Raw genomic sequence first — 17,182 nt, forward strand, 5'->3', positions numbered from 1 at the left:
ATCCATAGTGTGTGGGATGATGAGACCCCCTACTCAAATTGACTACTCAGAGGCATCTCAAAGTATAAACAGAAAGACCTTTATTTGGTTCTCTTGAGAAACAGGCATTATCCTCACCAGTTTCCTGGAAAAGGAAGGCACAATCCAGAAGCAGATGCATGGTTATATATCAGAAAACCACAAAATGCCCCCTTACCCTTTTGGTGAAGAGCCTAAGCAAGCAATCTTATTTTCAGAAATAAGGAAATGGGAGGCAGGGTCTGAGCAAGCAATCTTATTTTCAGAAATTTGATTAGGAAATGGGTTAAACAAATCCTGGGAGAGGGACAACAGGTGGTTTCACAACTTCAGGTTTCCCTATATCATATGATTTCTGAGAAATTGAAACTTAGGACTAGAGTCTGATCTACTTCAGATTTAAGTTCTTGAGAAGTTTTCACTAGCCATCACAATAGAATCAAAAAAAGGAATTGAATAGTCTTAAGGGGTCTTTCATTCTAGTTATTGAGAGAACATAAAGAATTATTCCTGCTTTTCCCTATGGGGAAGGAGGTATTGAATCCATCTGATACAACTTATTTCTTTCGTGAGCAGTGCTGGGTGAACAAATATCAATTCTCATTCTCATTTTTCTTTTTAAAAAAATTCTAACCACAGATTGTTAGTATAGGTAATTTTCTTAACAGTATTTAGTTTATCTAAGTATTAAAGTAATTCCCTATGTTGAGATTTCATGATGGATTGGTATTTTCCAAGGCTTTGCCAATAGAGTATAAGTTGGGCAGGTGGACTTGTCACACCAAGGACAAGCTTAGTTGAATGTGGAGACACTATTTCCTGAGGTTTAGTCATCAGATTACATTTTTTTCATCCATAGAAACAAATGAAGACTTCTATTAAAGTATGAAGGGGTTGCAGTAGGGAAGAATATCCACACTGATTTATATACCCTTGAAGTATGTAATATACTTGTAAAAGAATCTACAGTATCTACATGTATGTCTTTTGAATTTTTAGAAGAAACTCTAGACTCCTTAAAGTGATTTAGGAAATATCCTATCTAAGCAACATTTTTATACTTTATCTTTTAAATGGGTTATTTCCGAGAGAAATATCCACAGATTTACAAATATTATCTATTTGGGTTGATTCTGGTTAATCTTTTTCAGAGCCTGGCATTTTTTTCACCTTTTGCCTTATTGCTGGAGTTCTTTTTTGTTTGTTTCCTCTAGACTTTTTAGATGCTGACTGTAGTAGTGAATTTTTCCTCAGAGATAACAATTTGCCCCAGGCTTTTTACATCTGAATTATTGAATATTGTTCTAATTTCTTTCTTTGCCTCTAGCCTTTCCCTGTTCTAATCTATCTAGTATAATGTTGCTAAGATTCTTCATGACCCCTTTTGAGATTTTCTTGGCAGAGATACTGGAGTAGCTTGCCATTTCTTTCTTGCTCATTTTATAGATGAGGAACTGAGGCAAACAGGGTTAAATGACTTGCCCTGGGTCATACAGCTAATAAGTGTCTGAGTGTCTTGAACCATCCACTGTGCCACCTAACTGTCCTCATCTAAAGCATAATACTGTAATTTATAATAGAGTATCTAGTATACTGGTAGTCTGTTCTCTATGAATATGACTTCTAACATGTAATTTCATTGTTTTGGAACCTTTTACTAACTTTCTGTGCTTGTTTGATGAAACTATATTCACATTGAAGGCCTTCTATAATCTGGCCCTACCCGTACTCTCTAATCAGCCTTTAATCATTAGAGTTAAAATATGTATGCAAATCTTTTTGTAAACATAAAATTTCAATGGCAGTTTTTACTGTTTTGTTGTTATTATTACTCAACATCTCTTGTGTTCAGGCACTTATCACCTTATTCCTGGACTACTGTAGCAGCTTCCTAGTTGGTTCTCCTGCACCTATCTCCTCACCTTGCCAGTCCATCTCTCTGAGACACGTTGATATTACAAAAGCACCCACATCTAACTGTGCCTCTACTTTGCTCAAGAATTCCAGTGGTTCCCTTTACCTCTAGGATAAGATAAAAACCGCTCTGACATTTAAAGTTTATCAGAATCTGTCTTCTTTTTTTTTTTTGGCTCTTAGTTGCTAAATGATCCAGTCATAGCAGCCTTGTAGCTATTTCTCCCACAGGACATTCTGTCTCCTATTTCTGTGTCTTTTGCATAGGCTGTCCTCCCATTCCCTAGATGGAACTCTCGTACTTGTCTCTTGAAACACTCAGCTCTCTTTAACAGTCAAATCATTTGGCACCTTTTTCAAGAGGGCTTTCTTTATTTTTCCAGTTGTTCTTCTCTCTTATTTGTACTCAAATCTTCCTCATCCTGAAGCATTCAAGTTAGACCTACCTCCATCCACTATGAATATTTCTTAGACAGTTCTATGCCATATGAGCCTTTTCTCCCCTCATCACCTAATATCAATAAATTAGTCAATATTCATATATTAAGCACATATGTGCCATGCATTGTGCCAAGCTTTGGTGATACAGAGTAGTCCTTGCCCTCAGAGAGCTGCATTCTTTTGAGGCAGACAGATCTGCATACTCAAAGCAGACACAAAGTGATTGGAAGCAGTATCAGTGGAAAACAGAAAAGGCTTCATGCAAAAGGTGTACTTGAGCTTAGCCTCGAAGAAAGATGAGCAGTGAGGACTTTTCAGGCAAGAGGATCATCCATAGAAGAGGCTTCAGAGATGCCATATGGAGGGCTGTGTATAAGGAACAATATGGCAGCTAGCTTGACTGGAACCCAGAGTACTTGAAGGTTAGTACTAGACTAGAAAGGTTGGTTGAATCCAGATTGTGAAATGCATTTAAAATGTCAGGTAGAATATATATGATTCTCAAGGTAATAGGGAATCAACATCCTAAGACTTGTGTTTCAGGAATATCACTTGAACATCTGTGTAGAGAATGGATTGGAGTGGAATGAGACTTGAGGCAGAGAGATCATTTTTAGAACCATATGACAATAATCTTGGTGAGAGAGATAAGAACCTGAACTAAGGTGATTGCTATATGAGTGGAGAGAAGAGGACAAATGTGAGAGATATTGAGGAGATAGAAATGAGATTTACTAACTAATTTGGATATGTGGGGTGAATGGGAATAAAGTGTTAAGAATGACACCAAGGTTGTGGACCTGGGTGATTGGAAGGTTTGGTAATGCGGTGGTTGGTAGAAATAGGGAAGTTTAGGTGAAGGGTACAGTTTTGGGGAAAAGAGGATGTGTTCTGTTTTGGACATGTGGAGGTTGAGATATCCACAGGAGAACTAGTTCAAAATGTTTGCTAGTGCAGTTGGTGGTGTGTGACTGGTAAGGCCATCAAATGAGAGCATATAGAAAGAGAATAGAAGAGGTCCTGAGATAGAGCCTTTAAGTATACTCATATAGGTAGTAGAGAATCTGGATGATGATCCACCAAAGAAGACTGAGGAGGGGTCAGACAGATAGGAGGAGAACCAAAAGATAGCTGTGTCATGAAAACCTAGAGAGGAAAGAGTATCAAGGAGGTTAAGGTGGTCAACAGAATCTCTTTATCTCTCTCCGTCTTTGTGTCCCTGTGTCTGTCTGTCTCTTTATGTTCCTTTTTAGGAAGTTAGCTTCTGATCAAGCCATTTTTTTTCTCCTTACTTATCTCCCAGGGAAGAAGAGGAACGTCTGAGAAATAAAATTCGTGCTGATCATGAGCGAGCCCTAGAAGAGGCAAAAGAAAAACTAAAGAAGTCTAGAGAGACAATACAGGCAGAGATTGAAACAGAAAAAAATAAGGTAGCCCAGGAGATAAAGAAGAAAGAAACCAAGCCACTGCCACCAGTCCCTTTACCAAACCTCATAGGAATAAATGGTGGAGAACCAGAAGATGAAGACACCAGAGAAAAGAGGGAAAAAATTAAGGAGGTAAAGAGTTGAAATTTATACTGGGGATTTGGTTGGGATATGTATTTTGTACATTTTTGAACTGATAACTGTTTAGCTTTGTATGGTATGCCCTTGTTTAGAGGGAAGCCCCTAAGTTCTTTATTACTGTTTTCTCTCTTTTTTTTTTCACTCTGGGATAATTATAAATAGGATTATTTCTTTTAATGTTAATAGTAATATGAAATGTGGATATTCTGTGTTTTTGTTGCTGTAGTCATTCTTGTATTATTAACTTGTCTTATGTCACTATGTCATTCAGAAAACTTGTCATGCTTAATGGCTAATTGACCCTATCTAAAACTCATTTCTTGTCATCATTTATTCAGGTATTTATTGAATATTTAATTATATATGACATTAAAGATACTATATAAAGTGATTTCGACATGGTATCTAGGTGATTATAATCTAAAAACATTCATCTAGCAAACTCCTCCTCCGTTGCTTCATTTTGTTGTGGTGGCGACCCTGGTTTCCTAAACACAGCTGAACACAAGCCCTAGCAACTCTTGTCAAGGTGGAAAGGCTTGAAATGTGAACTGCTCTCTGAAGACTTCCTTAGCTAAATTCAGATAAGATTGTATGCACTTTGGGAATAAGATGATACATTTTTTGCCCACAATTACTCTGAAAGAATGTCTGCCAAGTTATAGAGTAGTTGAAGTCTGTAGTAGTGGAAAGAATAGCAACATAATATCAGGTTATCATAATAATATAACATAATATCATGTATCCTTGCACACATATGCACATGCACACTTCATATTTTTTGTCAGTTCAGTAAGCATTTATGATTACTTCTAATGTGCTGGACAATTTATTAATTGTACAAAGAAGGGCAAAAACAAGGATAGTAATAATAGTAATAATACATAACATATAGCACTTTAAAGTTTGCAGTGTTTTACATATTATCCCATTTGATATGAGAAAAGGGAAGGGAATAAGCGTTTTTATATAGTGCCTGTATGTGCCAGACACTGTGCTAAGTGCTTTTTTTGTGAAAAACATTTAATTATTTCAATATTTGTTAATTAAAAATAACATTCATTATGTTAACATAAATAACATAGTGTTTGTTAAAACTATTTTCCAAATAGTAATTATAGTGAGAAGAGTGACATTTTACATATTTTTGCAAATGTCTTTAATGGTTTAATAGACACCTAAATTTCTCATCTGCTTCTACATTGAGTCTTGTTGTGATGCATTGTTTTAGTATGAAGAAAACCTGGTCTCACAGATGAGAAAAACTGTTGTTTTTCTATTATATTAATAACTAATTAGTAAAGTGGGATCCAGGCTTTTATTTTTTGATTTCCTCATTTGGGGCCCTGCCCCTGTAGGTCAGTCAGCCAGTTTCTGAAGGACAAGGCTGATAGGTGAGATTGCTCAAATCTTCCAGGAACGTGGTCTTCCATCTTGTGCAGGACCTTGCCCAAGTAGGAGACTTAACTTTTGTTTAGAGTGTAAATGGAGTCTGATCTAGGTGAATTCCAGCACCAAATCATTAAGCCCATGTCTTTGTACCCAGAGTTTAGGGTAACCCAGCCCCTGAAGAAGACCACCCAGAGTGGTCTGGACTGGAGATGGATTCCCCTGTCCAGACTGCTGGAAAGGGCTGGATTTTATGACCAAACCACATTCTCAGCAGGAGGAGCCAAAAACATTTAGCCCACCTTCTCATTTAAATGCCTAGCTCCTTGTTAATTGTTAACCAGTCAGGGTTGATTTTTTTTTTTTTTAAACTGTGAGGGCACCCACTTTTCTAAAAGTATATTAAGGCATTCAGTATCTCCATTAGGAGTTTTTGAGAAATCACTGACATTTTGATTATTAGCTAGCCTAATCAATAAATTAATTGTTAGTTACCTAGGAACTCTGCCTCTCAGGTTTTTCATTTATATCACAGATTTGTAGTTGGAAAAGGGAAGAATGTTTTAACAGGTGAATAATGTCTTAGTATTACTATGAAAATAGTTTTTGCTTTGCTGAAAAGGAACCAATAACCGCCCCCCTACTCCCCAAGGCTCCAGGGACCACACTTTGAGAATTCCTGACCTGGAAAATACCATTATTCACTGTCAGATATGTGTTTTCTTTTTTATCTCTCCTCCATATTTTGTACATCAGATCCATATTAGCTGGTCTTCTGTCTTTTTCAAGATGGAGACATTGTGATTGGTAAAGGAAAAATCCACAGAATAAGAGTTAGACAGCTTCACCTTCCTTTCTTTCTCCCATTTACCAGTAGCAGCAGTCTGATATTTCCTTTTAGCTATTTCTATTTTCTCCATTATAACTGAAAAACAAAACAAGACAGCTCCCAGTTCTTTTGATACGCGGTATTCTTATCGAGCTGTGCTGTATTTCTGTATTCACCATCTCAAAAACATATCCTAAACGTGGCCCATCCTGATGTCCCTACCCTTGGTGCATGGTGTACTATTGCCTTCTTTCCTAGTAATTACTTTGTATTTATTTACTCTATATATGGTGTAGGGACTTATATTGAAATATTTTGTCTCCCATTGTGGAATGTAAGCACCCTGTTTATGTCTTTATTTTCTCAGTATCTGGTCTATATCTTGTGACATAGTGGTTTTTTAACAAAATCCTTGTTTGATAGCTACATTATCTTGCTTCAGTCTTCTGTACACATCATGTAAAGTTTTAACTTGATCAGTCCCTATATTTCCACATTGGTCTTTTTTAGACACTTTCAAATTTTTGTTCTTATCAGAATTGTTTGGCTTTGTTATTATATCTTCAGAAACTCATTCTTGTGAGTTTTCTATCCTTCCTGGGATAACTTGCCTATGGTAGATACTTACCTCATGTTTTCTTGAATAGAAAACTAGATGGTGCAGTAGATAGTTGTCTTTGGAGTCAGGATGACCTTACTCAGCCAGTCAGTAAGCACCTGCTATGTGCTAGGCATTGTGTTGTGTACTGGAGATGTAAAAATAATAGTGAATAACCACTGCTATCAAGGAGTTTACATTGTATTGTAGGAAACATCATGTACTTGAAGTCAGAAGACCCAGCTGAAAACGCCAGCTCTATTACTTACTTAAAGCCTGTGTGATGCTGGGTAAAACACTACTTATCCCAATTTGCTTTTCCATAACTCTCTATAGGGTTAAATTAGAAAATTCTCAAACTTGCCTTCTGGCTCTAAATCCTATGATATGATTAACTCTATACAGATTGAAGCTTAATTTGTGTATTATCTAGCATTCTTTGCACACAGTCCTCTGTGTGTTTTTAGTCTTATTTTAGGGACCTGTTTTGTGATGAATAGAAGCTACAATGGTAATTTGAAAAAAGTGCTGACCTCAGAGTCAGAAGGCCCAGTTCTTACCAGTTACTTTACCATTAGCTAGCTGCGTGACCTTAGTTGATCATTTATTCATCTAGGTTTCAGTTTCCTTGTATCGAAGGTGCGTAGTAAATGTTCATTGAATTGAAAATTATGTTCTCTAAATTATTACTTGTCTGTCAGGAGGTAAATAATAGGTTGCATTATCTGTCTTCTGGAATCATCGTCATTATTGATTGTAGTTCAGAATTGTCTTTTCAGTATTTTTGTTGTATAAATTGCTCTCCTGGTTCTCATTTTATTTTTTTTCATCAGTTTATAGAAGTCTTCAAAATTGTTCATTCTTATAATATTGATGTTAAAATATAAATTGTTCTTCTGCCACTCTACTCTATCATTCCTAAGCCTTTCTATGGCTCTTTGAAATAATCTAATTATTTCTTATAGTGCAAATACACACACAAACATACATATACACATGCATATCCATATATACAATACACACACATGCATATATACATATTGTGTGTTGTATATATGTATGTGTGTGTATGTGCAAACACCCCCCCCCCCTTATTATATCATTTATGTACTACAACTTATTCAGCCATTCCTCAATTAATGGATATCCCTTTAGTTTACATTTTTTGACCCCACCAAAAGAGCTGCTATAAATATTTTTGTACATATATAACTTTTTCTCTTGGGCAATAGGGGAGGTTAGAGTCCTAGCAATAAGTGGTGTAGCTGAGTTCAAGGTGCATGAACTGATTAGTAACTTTTTTTTGCGTGTAGAATTCCTAATTGCCTTTTGAAATAGTGGCATCCATTAATGGGTCCGCAAATAGAACATCACTGTGAACTAAGCTCAAGAAGACCTTTGGAAAAGCCTCTTGCGCAAGGTGAAACTTTAGCTGAGACTGGGAGGAATCCAGAGATACCAAAAGGTGGAGTTGAGGAGGGAGAGAGTTCCAGGCATGAGCACAGCCTGTGAAAAAACCTGGAGTTGGAAAATGGAAGGTTATATGTGAGGAACATGAAGGAGATTAGTGTCATTAAATCACAGAGTAAGTACCTGGAGGCAGGAGGAAGATGTGAAAAGGCTGGAAAGGTAATAAGGGGCCCAGGTTAGGATGGACTTTAAAAGCTGAACAGAGGATTTTATATTTGATCTTGGAGGTAATAGAGAGCCATTGGAATTTATTGAGAGAGAGAGAGAGAGAGAGAGAGAGAGAGAGAGAGAGAGAGAGAGAGAGATAGAGAGTGTGTGTGTGTGTGTGTGTGTGTGTGTGTGTGTGTGTGTGTGTGTCAGTGAGTGAGAGAGAGAGAGAGGGGGGCAGAGGCAGACTTGTCCTTTAGAAGATCAGTTCACAGCTAACTTGGAGAATTAGCTGCAGTGGGAAGAGACTTGGCAGGAAGACCAATCAGAAGGTATTGTAATAATCCAGGTGTTATGTGATGGGGGCATGCATCATAGTGGTGGCAGTACAGGAAGGGAAGGTAGCATATGTGAGAGATGGGTATGGGAGAGAATGAAGAGTCAAGGAAGACACTTAGGTTGTGCGCCTGGGTGAACAGAAGGTGGTGGTCCCCCCGAGGAATAAGAAGTAGAGGGGAGGAAAGATGGTGGTTCCGTTTTGGACATGTCCCATTTAAGATGTTTACAAGACATTGATTTTGAGATGTCCAGTAGGTAATTGGAGATTGGAGGTCATGAAAGAAGTCGGGGCTGGATGAAGAGACTTGAAAATCATCATCATGATAGAGATGATAAATGAATTTCCTATTTCTTCTAACTATTAAGGAGTGCTTTACCCACTCCTAAACTACTTTGTCCTAATTCCAACCTACAGTCACTTCACTCCACTGTTTTCACCATTGGACTCAACTATCTTCTCTTCAGAGTTTGGAGCTATAGTTAGCTAGTTCAACTTGAACCAGTCTTCTTCCTTTGAGAAGTTCCTTGCCCTCTTGTCTGTCATACCCTTTCCAAACCCCTAGACCAGGATTACTCCCACTGTGGTCCTTCTCCTTGTGGAGGCTGAACAATTAGTTCTGAGAATCATCTACATAAAAATGATAATTGAATCCATGGGAGCTGATGTAATCACCAAGTGAAATAAACATGGAGCTGGAAGAGAAGAGGCCCCAGGGCCAGCCTTGCTGAGACACTCACAGTTATCTGGCGTGACCTTGATGAATATGCAGCAGAGGACACTGAGAAAGGACCCATAGGTACAAGAAAGAACTAGGAGAGAATGATGCCGTGGAAACCTAGAGAGAAGAATGGGTCAAGGAAAAGAGGTGTATGGTGGTGTTCAAGGCTTCAGAGAGGTCAAAAGGATGTGGATTGAGAAGAGGTAATTAGGTTATTGGTAAAGTTTTAAATCTGTGACAGCTAACTTGACAGTCATGTAAAACTGGAAGATGTATTTGGGGGCATGTAACATTGGCTTATTTGATAATTTTTTATATCAGAATGGAAACAAAATTGCTCATTTCATATTCCATTATATAAAAATGTGGATTTATTGTGTGTGATCAAGTTAGTGATAGTTTTAAGGGGAAAATTCAATATAGGCTCAGCAGTTTACAATAATTTTTATTAATCAAGACTTATTTTACAAGACCAGCTGAGAAAACGAATGAAATGTCAGGTAAGAACAGGACTGTATTAGGGTTAGATTATAGAACTTAATAATGTTTTTCATTTGAATAACTTTAGAATCATAGCTGCAAGGGACTACAGAGAACAACTAGTTCAGAGCAATAGAGAACTAATGTGTGTGTCATCCCTGAGTCTTCCCTTCAGGATAAACATTCTCATTTTTTCAGCCAGTTTTCATATGGTATGGACTCAAGGGCCTTTCTCTTCACTCTACTCTGTATAACTCTCCAGCTTTTTGTTGTCCTTCCTAAAATGTGATGCCCTGAATCAATCAATCCAGAGACACTTATTAAGCGGTTCCTAAGAACCAGGCTCTGTGCCAGGCTCTAGGGAGAATGGAGCACAAAATTGCAGATGTGATTTGACAAGGACAAGTATAGAACGATCACCTCTTCATTCTGGGAGGCAGTTCCTCTCTTAATGCAGCCTAAGGTTGTAGTAATGCTTTAGACTGCTAAGTCACAGTTAATTCATGTTGAGCTAGTAGTCCACTTAATGGCAGGTGTTTTGTCTTCTTAACTGCTGTTTAACCCTGCCCCTTCCCAACTCCACCATTCTCCTCATTCCCCCTTTGTGTTTGTAAAGTCAGGTTTAAGACTTGACTTTTATTTCTGTTTCATTATTTCATATTAATGCAGCCCATTATTTTGTGTCTGAACTCAGTCATCTTTGTGCTATCAGTCCTTCCTCCTATGAAGGCATCACCCTGTTAATGGGTCCTGTAAGTGGTGAAGAAGTAGTATTTTACACTTATCCTTACAGAATGTTGTATTTTTGGATTTGGCTCATTGGTTTATCCTTCTCCAACTTAAAAGTATTTTATTTTTTCTAATTACATGTTAAGATAGTTACCTTTTTTACTTTTATTTACTTTTATAAGATTTTGAGTTTCAGATTTTTTTTCTCCCTCCTCCCTCCCCAAGATGACAAATAATCTGATATAGGTTATACATATATAATCATATAAACATTTCCACACTAGTCATATTTTGAAAGACTCAGACCAAAAGGCAAAAATCATGAGACAAAAAATTAAAAAAAGTGAAAACAATATGCTTCGAACTGAATCAGACTCCATAGTTCTTTCTCTGGATGTGGATAGCATTTTCTATCACAAGTCTTTTGGGATTGTCTTACATCATCGTATTGCTGAGAAGAGCTAAGTCAATCTTAGCTGATCATTGTACAATGTTTCTCCTACTGTGTACAAAGTTCTCGGTTCTGTTCACTTCACTCAGCATCATTTCATGTAAGTATTTCCAGGTTTTTCTGAAGTCCATCTGCTCATTGTTTCTTATTATGGAATGACAGTATTCTCTTAACATTCATATACCACAACTTGTTCAGCCATTCCCTGGTTGATTAACATTCCCTCAATTTCCAGTTCTTGGCCACCACAAAAAGAGCTGGTATAAATGTTTTTTGTATATGTGGATCCTTTTCTCATTTTTATGTTCTTTTTTCCCCTTTTCATTTATTCATTCGTTCATTTATTTATTTATTCATTCATCTATTTGTTTATTTTCCTGTTAGATGCATGTTGCATAGAAGAATTAAAATGAATGGGAGAAACCATAAAACAAAATAAAACATAATACAAAAGAAAATGGTCTGTTTCTATCTGTGATCCAATTCCATAGTTCTTTCTCTTGATGTGGAAGCCATTTTGCCTCGAGTTCATTGGAAATTTTTTTAGTTCATGCATTTCAGTGAAGTACTAAGTCTACCGGAAAAATTCCTCACACACTGTGGTTGTTGGTGTGTACAAAGTTCTCCTGGTTCTGCTCCTTTCACTCAGCATCAGTTCATATAAGTCTTTCCAGGCTTCTCTGAAGTCTTTCAGTTCATCATTTCTCATAGCACAATAGTACTCCATTACATTCATATACCACAGCTTGTTCAGCCATTCCCCAATTAATGAGCATCCCCTTGATTTCCGGTTTTTGGCCACCACAGAGAGAGCTATTTTTGTACATGTGGGACCCTTTCCCATTTCTATGATGTCTTTGGGATCCCAGAAGCAATATTGCTGGGTCAAAGGATATGCACATTTTTGTAGTTCTTTGGGCATAGTTCCAAACTGTTCTCCAGAATGGTTGGATCAGCTCACAGCTCCACCAACAATGAATTAGTGTTCCAACTCTCCCACATCTTCTCCAACATTTATCATCTTCCCTGTTTTATTAGTGTTAGCCAATCTGATAGGTGTGACGCGGTACCTCAGAGTTGTTTTGTTGATTTACATCTCTGTAATCAATAGTGATTTAAAGCATTTTTTCATATGATCATAGATAGCTTTAATTTCTTCCTCTGAAAATTCCCTGAATCAAACGTACAAGAATGCAACTCATTCTCCTTTTTATGTTCTCTTTGGGATATAGACCTGGAAGTGGAATTGCTGAGTCAAAGGGTATGCACAGTTTTGTAGTCCTTTGGGCATAGTTCCAAATTGCTCTCCAGAATGATTGGATCAATTCACAACTCTACTAGTGTCCCAATTTTCCTTTACTGTCATATTAACCAGTCTGAGAGGTGTGAGGTGGTACTTCAGAGTTGTTTTAATTTGCATCTCTCTGGTCAATAGTGATTTAGAGCACTTTTTTCATGACTAGATAATTTCTTCATCTGGGAATGATTTATTCTTATAAACTCTACTTACTTCTCTATATATTTTAGAAATGAGGCCTTTTTCAGAAGTACTGGCTGTCAGAATTGTTTCCCAGCCTTCTGCTTTTCTTCTAAGCTGCATTACTTTGTCCTTGGATTCCAAGACAATCATCTAACTTCTTAGTCATCCCTCCTAGCATTGTGTCAACTGCAAATTTTATGAACATGCTATCTGTGCCTTTTGTCAGGCCCTTTGTTCAGTAACTCAGGACCAAGGGCAAATCACTAGGGCATTCTAGAGTTTTGCTGAAAATACTGTATGGGCATACTGAATCTGTGGTATTTATTCCATGGTCTGTAAGTTTTATCAGAATAGGAAATGAGGTTGACTTGCTTGGCGTGACTATTTTTGATGAAGCTGTATTTGGCCTTTGATTGCTGTTTTCCACTTACAGCACTCATGATAGGGATAGTTATCTCTTTAGTTATGCATTAAACAAGTTTACCAGGAATTGTTTAGAGCAAGCTCATTGCTCTGTACTACATAGATTCTCAAAGTGGGGGACCCCTGCCCCTGGGGGTCACTGGAATGATTCATGGGGGTGGGAATAGGTTGAAAGGATAAATTCAAAAAAAACTTGAAGGGGTTGAAAAAAGTAGATTTGGGGGGGATCTGAGTAATTTTTCTTTTTTTTCTGAAAAGGGGACTGTAGGCCAAATAAGTTTGGGAAACTCATAGTTTGTATACTCACCTTGCTATCCTATTTTTTTTTTTTTTTTTGAGCCAGTTGGGATTAAGTGACTTGACCAGAGTCACATAGCTAGTTAGTGTCTGAGGCCAGATTTTAACTTGGGAGGATGAGTCTTCCTGAATTCTAGCCCAATAGTCTATCCACTGCTCAGCCTAGCTGCCAGAATTCTAAAAATAGCTAACATTTGACACTTTGAGGTTTGCAAAGCACTTTACACACCTTATCTAATGTAAGGAACTATTACTATCTCTGTTTTCATATAAGCAAACTGTGGCTTTTGAGGGCCTGTGACTAGCCCTGGGGCATTCAGCTCTAAGTGGCTGAGGCAGAATTTGAACTTGATTAGACTCTTGTGTACCATACAGCCAAATTGCTCAGCTCTGACTGGGAGCACAGCAGATTGGAACTAACTAATCTCAACTGGGCCTTAACTTGGAAGACAGTGTTTGTATAGCTCTGTCACACTACCCAAGCAGTTCTTCTAACCTCCCTCTCCTCAAGTCTTCTCCACACGTCTCTTCTGCCCAGCATCCTAGCAGAGAATGGTCACGCAGCATTCCTGAGAAAATGGAGGCCCTTTGTCCCAGACTTCTGAAAAATAAGCTTCTTTTGCTACATTCCCAAACTTCTTGACATCATTCACCATTCTCTTCTTACTCTAGGAAGATGTATGATGAAGGGTGGGGCCCTTCTCTTTGCCAAGGCTAACTCCCCACCCCCATATCTGTATCCACTCCTATTTTTTTTGTACCAAATTGTCCTTGTAATCATTTTTCTTTTTCTCGAATTTTCATTTATTCCCTATGTGTTGGTTCTTTCCTATGTGCCTAGAAGCACCTTTAATTCTTAACTGTCTTAAAAAAAACCCTAATAATGACCTAATTATTTTCTTAAGCTGTTTGATCATATCTCTCTTCTTTCACTCACAAGGAGCCAGACTCCTTGAAAAAACTGTCTGCTCTCCTTGCCTCCACGTCCTGTCCTCTCATTGCAATTTGGCCTCTTAACTTCTCCCTCAAAAGAAAATACTCAGTGATCCCTTAACTGTCAAATCTGGTTACTTTTTCTGAATTCCCATGTTTCTTAACTTCTTATTAGCGTTTGGCACTGATGGTGACCCTTTCCTTTTGGAAAAAGAAAAACAAAAACATTTAAAATCATGAACTACTACCTGTCTTTTCTAAACTCTTTGATATCTCTTTTGAAATACTGAGTTTTTCAGGCTGCAGTTTTCCTTTCTCTCTAATGTGTATCTAAGATATAATGTTCATTTTATCTCAAAGTTTTTACCATTTTTAGTGTAGCAACTGATTATTTTGTGTTGGTCACAATGAGTTATAGAATAATAGCTTTGCTGATTCTTTTGCTTTTTATAGAGTGAAATTATCAGTAAAGCAAGTCAAGAATTTATTTGTTTCTCTGCTACTATTGGCAGAGAAATGACTCGTAAGGGATACTGGATCATTGAAGTTTCCAATTGATGCTATATCGTGCTTCTTTATCAGGGTTTGTGATTCATTTCTATTTCTCTCTTTCCAAGTTGAGTCACACAGCATAAGAAGTTATGGATGGCTTGTGGTTTGCATATTTGGTGGGAGTACTAGTATCGATGTGATTGTTGACATAGAAGTATTGAAATACAAGAAGAAATATCTTGCAAACAGCTGGGGATATGGACCTGGGGCTTTATAGAAACATTAGTTTCAGAGATAAAGCTTTAGGAATCATCTGCCTGTAAAGTATAGAAGCAGACGTAATGGCCAGTTCAGCCTCACAAATATTTACTAATCACTTACTCTTTGGAGAACTCTGTGCTAAACCTTCTATAGAGAGGTTCAGAAAAGAGAAAGTTCTGGTTCTTTTAGGACTCTTCAGTTGAATGGAAGGATAAGACATAACATATGTATAATACGCAGTATTACATGAAAGTGATTTGAAGTGGTACAAAGTAAAGTGTTCAGGGGGAAGTATCCTAAGATGGATGGGAGACATGGTTGTTACTAGGGGAAAAAAGGATCAGAAAAGACTTCACAGAGTCAGAGGAATTTGCTTTGGAATTTAATGGTTAGATGGGAGTTGAATAGGCAGAGTGAGGGAGGGAGGAATACAATCCAGCCTCAGGGAATCATGTGTGTAAAAGCTTGAAAGTAAGAAAGGGTGAGTTATTTTGAGAGTCAGAGAATAGTCCTTTTTGGCTGGAGGTTAGAGTTCATAGAGTAGAAGAGTATGAAATAAGATTGTAGATGTAGGATAGTGAATCTAGAGATACCAAAATAAATCCAAAGAAAATACTGGGAAAATAATTTGCAATGCATGCTGTCTTCATGGCAGGTTACATCATCTTTGTATATAAAATGTAATACTGTAACTAAATTTATATTATAAGGATAAATTTTGAGTAGTATTATGTAGTTTGGATATTGAGGTGTGTAGCCTGAGTGATAAGTGAATTAGAATGCCAGTCCATTATGATGGTGGCTTCAACTGGCTACTTTGAAAATGGATTGTTGTAGAATCCTGTACGTTGTTCTTTCCGATGATACACAACTTTGACTCATGGGAGTTTTGTTTTAGGATCATAATAGATTAAAAAGAAATAGGAAATAAAAATAAAACTTACAGGTTATAAACCTTTTAAAAAAAGGATGTGCTGTGGATATCTTGAGTGATGGATTAACATTTTTGTCCCTTCAGATGATGAAACATGCCTGGAGTAATTATAGGAAATATGGCTGGGGACACAATGAACTCAAACCCATTGCTATGAAAGGACATTCCACTAATATATTTGGTAAGTTGATTTTGTCAAATTGCATTATTTCAGTTTTTAACCTGGATCCTTAAAAATTAAAGTTAACTTAACTGTATTGTGCTGTAGTTCCATGCTCATTTTTATGAGCATTCCTGTAGTTATGGGCAGTGCAATACATAAATAAATGATTGTCCTAAATGTCTTGTGGAAAAGAGGTTGTTTATTCAATTACTATTGCTAAAATTTGCTTCATTTTTCTCTTGTAATAAAAAGCAACATAAGAGGTTGATTCTCAGCATTGTCTTATACTTAAGTGTTATCATAGGTCCCTGAAATCTTTTCCATTCTGGATTGAGCTCTTACTGTGGGGAAATGTCGAAAGAGCCTATGGATGCATAAATCAGTTCCAGTCTTCTTAGAAGCTCTATTGTTATCTTTGAAGGGAAAGTGAGGTCAAGGGAAATTTGTCTTCTTCTCTCTAGCATTTAACAGCTGAATGGAATGGAATGAAATGAAATTCACATGCTTCATTTCATTTAATCTATAGAGTCTGCTCTTTTCTTCCTTGGCTTATAACTTAGAACCTCAAGGGAGTAAACTGACCCCTTCAGGTGTCTTCTAGATATTTCAGGATGCTATACCATCTAGTGGGCTATTGGAGTCAGAAAATGGAGTTTTAGATTTGGCTCTGACATTTCCTAGAGATGTGACTTTTGTCAGTTTTGGTAACTCCTTTGAAACTTCTGTAAAGTAGCAATTATATTCACAGTATTTACTCCAAAGGGTTGCTCTAAGGAGCAGACAGAATCATACGTGGCAAAGCACTACTTATTACATAAATTACTATGTCTTGAACTAAGCCTTTACTCTGGAACCTTTAGTCCTCTTTGCACTCATATTATAATTAGAATACCCAGATCCCTTGAGCACTGGCCACTCAGAGCCAGTGGAGCCTTGGACCAGTCCTTAGAAATTCCTTGAAACTCTTATGAAATCCGGAACTGTGCCCCCTAAATATATCTTTTCTTTAAACAAATATTTTGTGATGAATAGGACAAAGCACCCTCCTTAAATCATGTTTGTTTTAGAACTCCAAATGTGGTTCCAATTTAATCAGAATGTGGTGAA

At 37.2% G+C, this 17,182-nt stretch overlaps 1 protein-coding gene across 1 annotated transcript in view; it reads left to right on the plus strand.

Annotated features, from left to right (window-relative positions):
- The window catches only part of MAN1A2 (mannosidase alpha class 1A member 2), a 219,124-nt gene that overhangs the window by 60,603 nt on the left and 141,339 nt on the right, over positions 1–17,182 (plus strand). The window contains exons 2-3 of the mRNA XM_072644497.1: positions 3,677–3,932; positions 15,997–16,093. Of these exons, the coding sequence (XP_072500598.1) occupies positions 3,677–3,932; positions 15,997–16,093 (353 nt within the window). The remainder of the gene's footprint in view (positions 1–3,676; positions 3,933–15,996; positions 16,094–17,182) is intronic.

Source organism: Notamacropus eugenii, chromosome 2, assembly GCF_028372415.1.
Source record: "Notamacropus eugenii isolate mMacEug1 chromosome 2, mMacEug1.pri_v2, whole genome shotgun sequence".
NCBI classification, from domain to species: Eukaryota; Metazoa; Chordata; class Mammalia; order Diprotodontia; family Macropodidae; genus Notamacropus; species Notamacropus eugenii.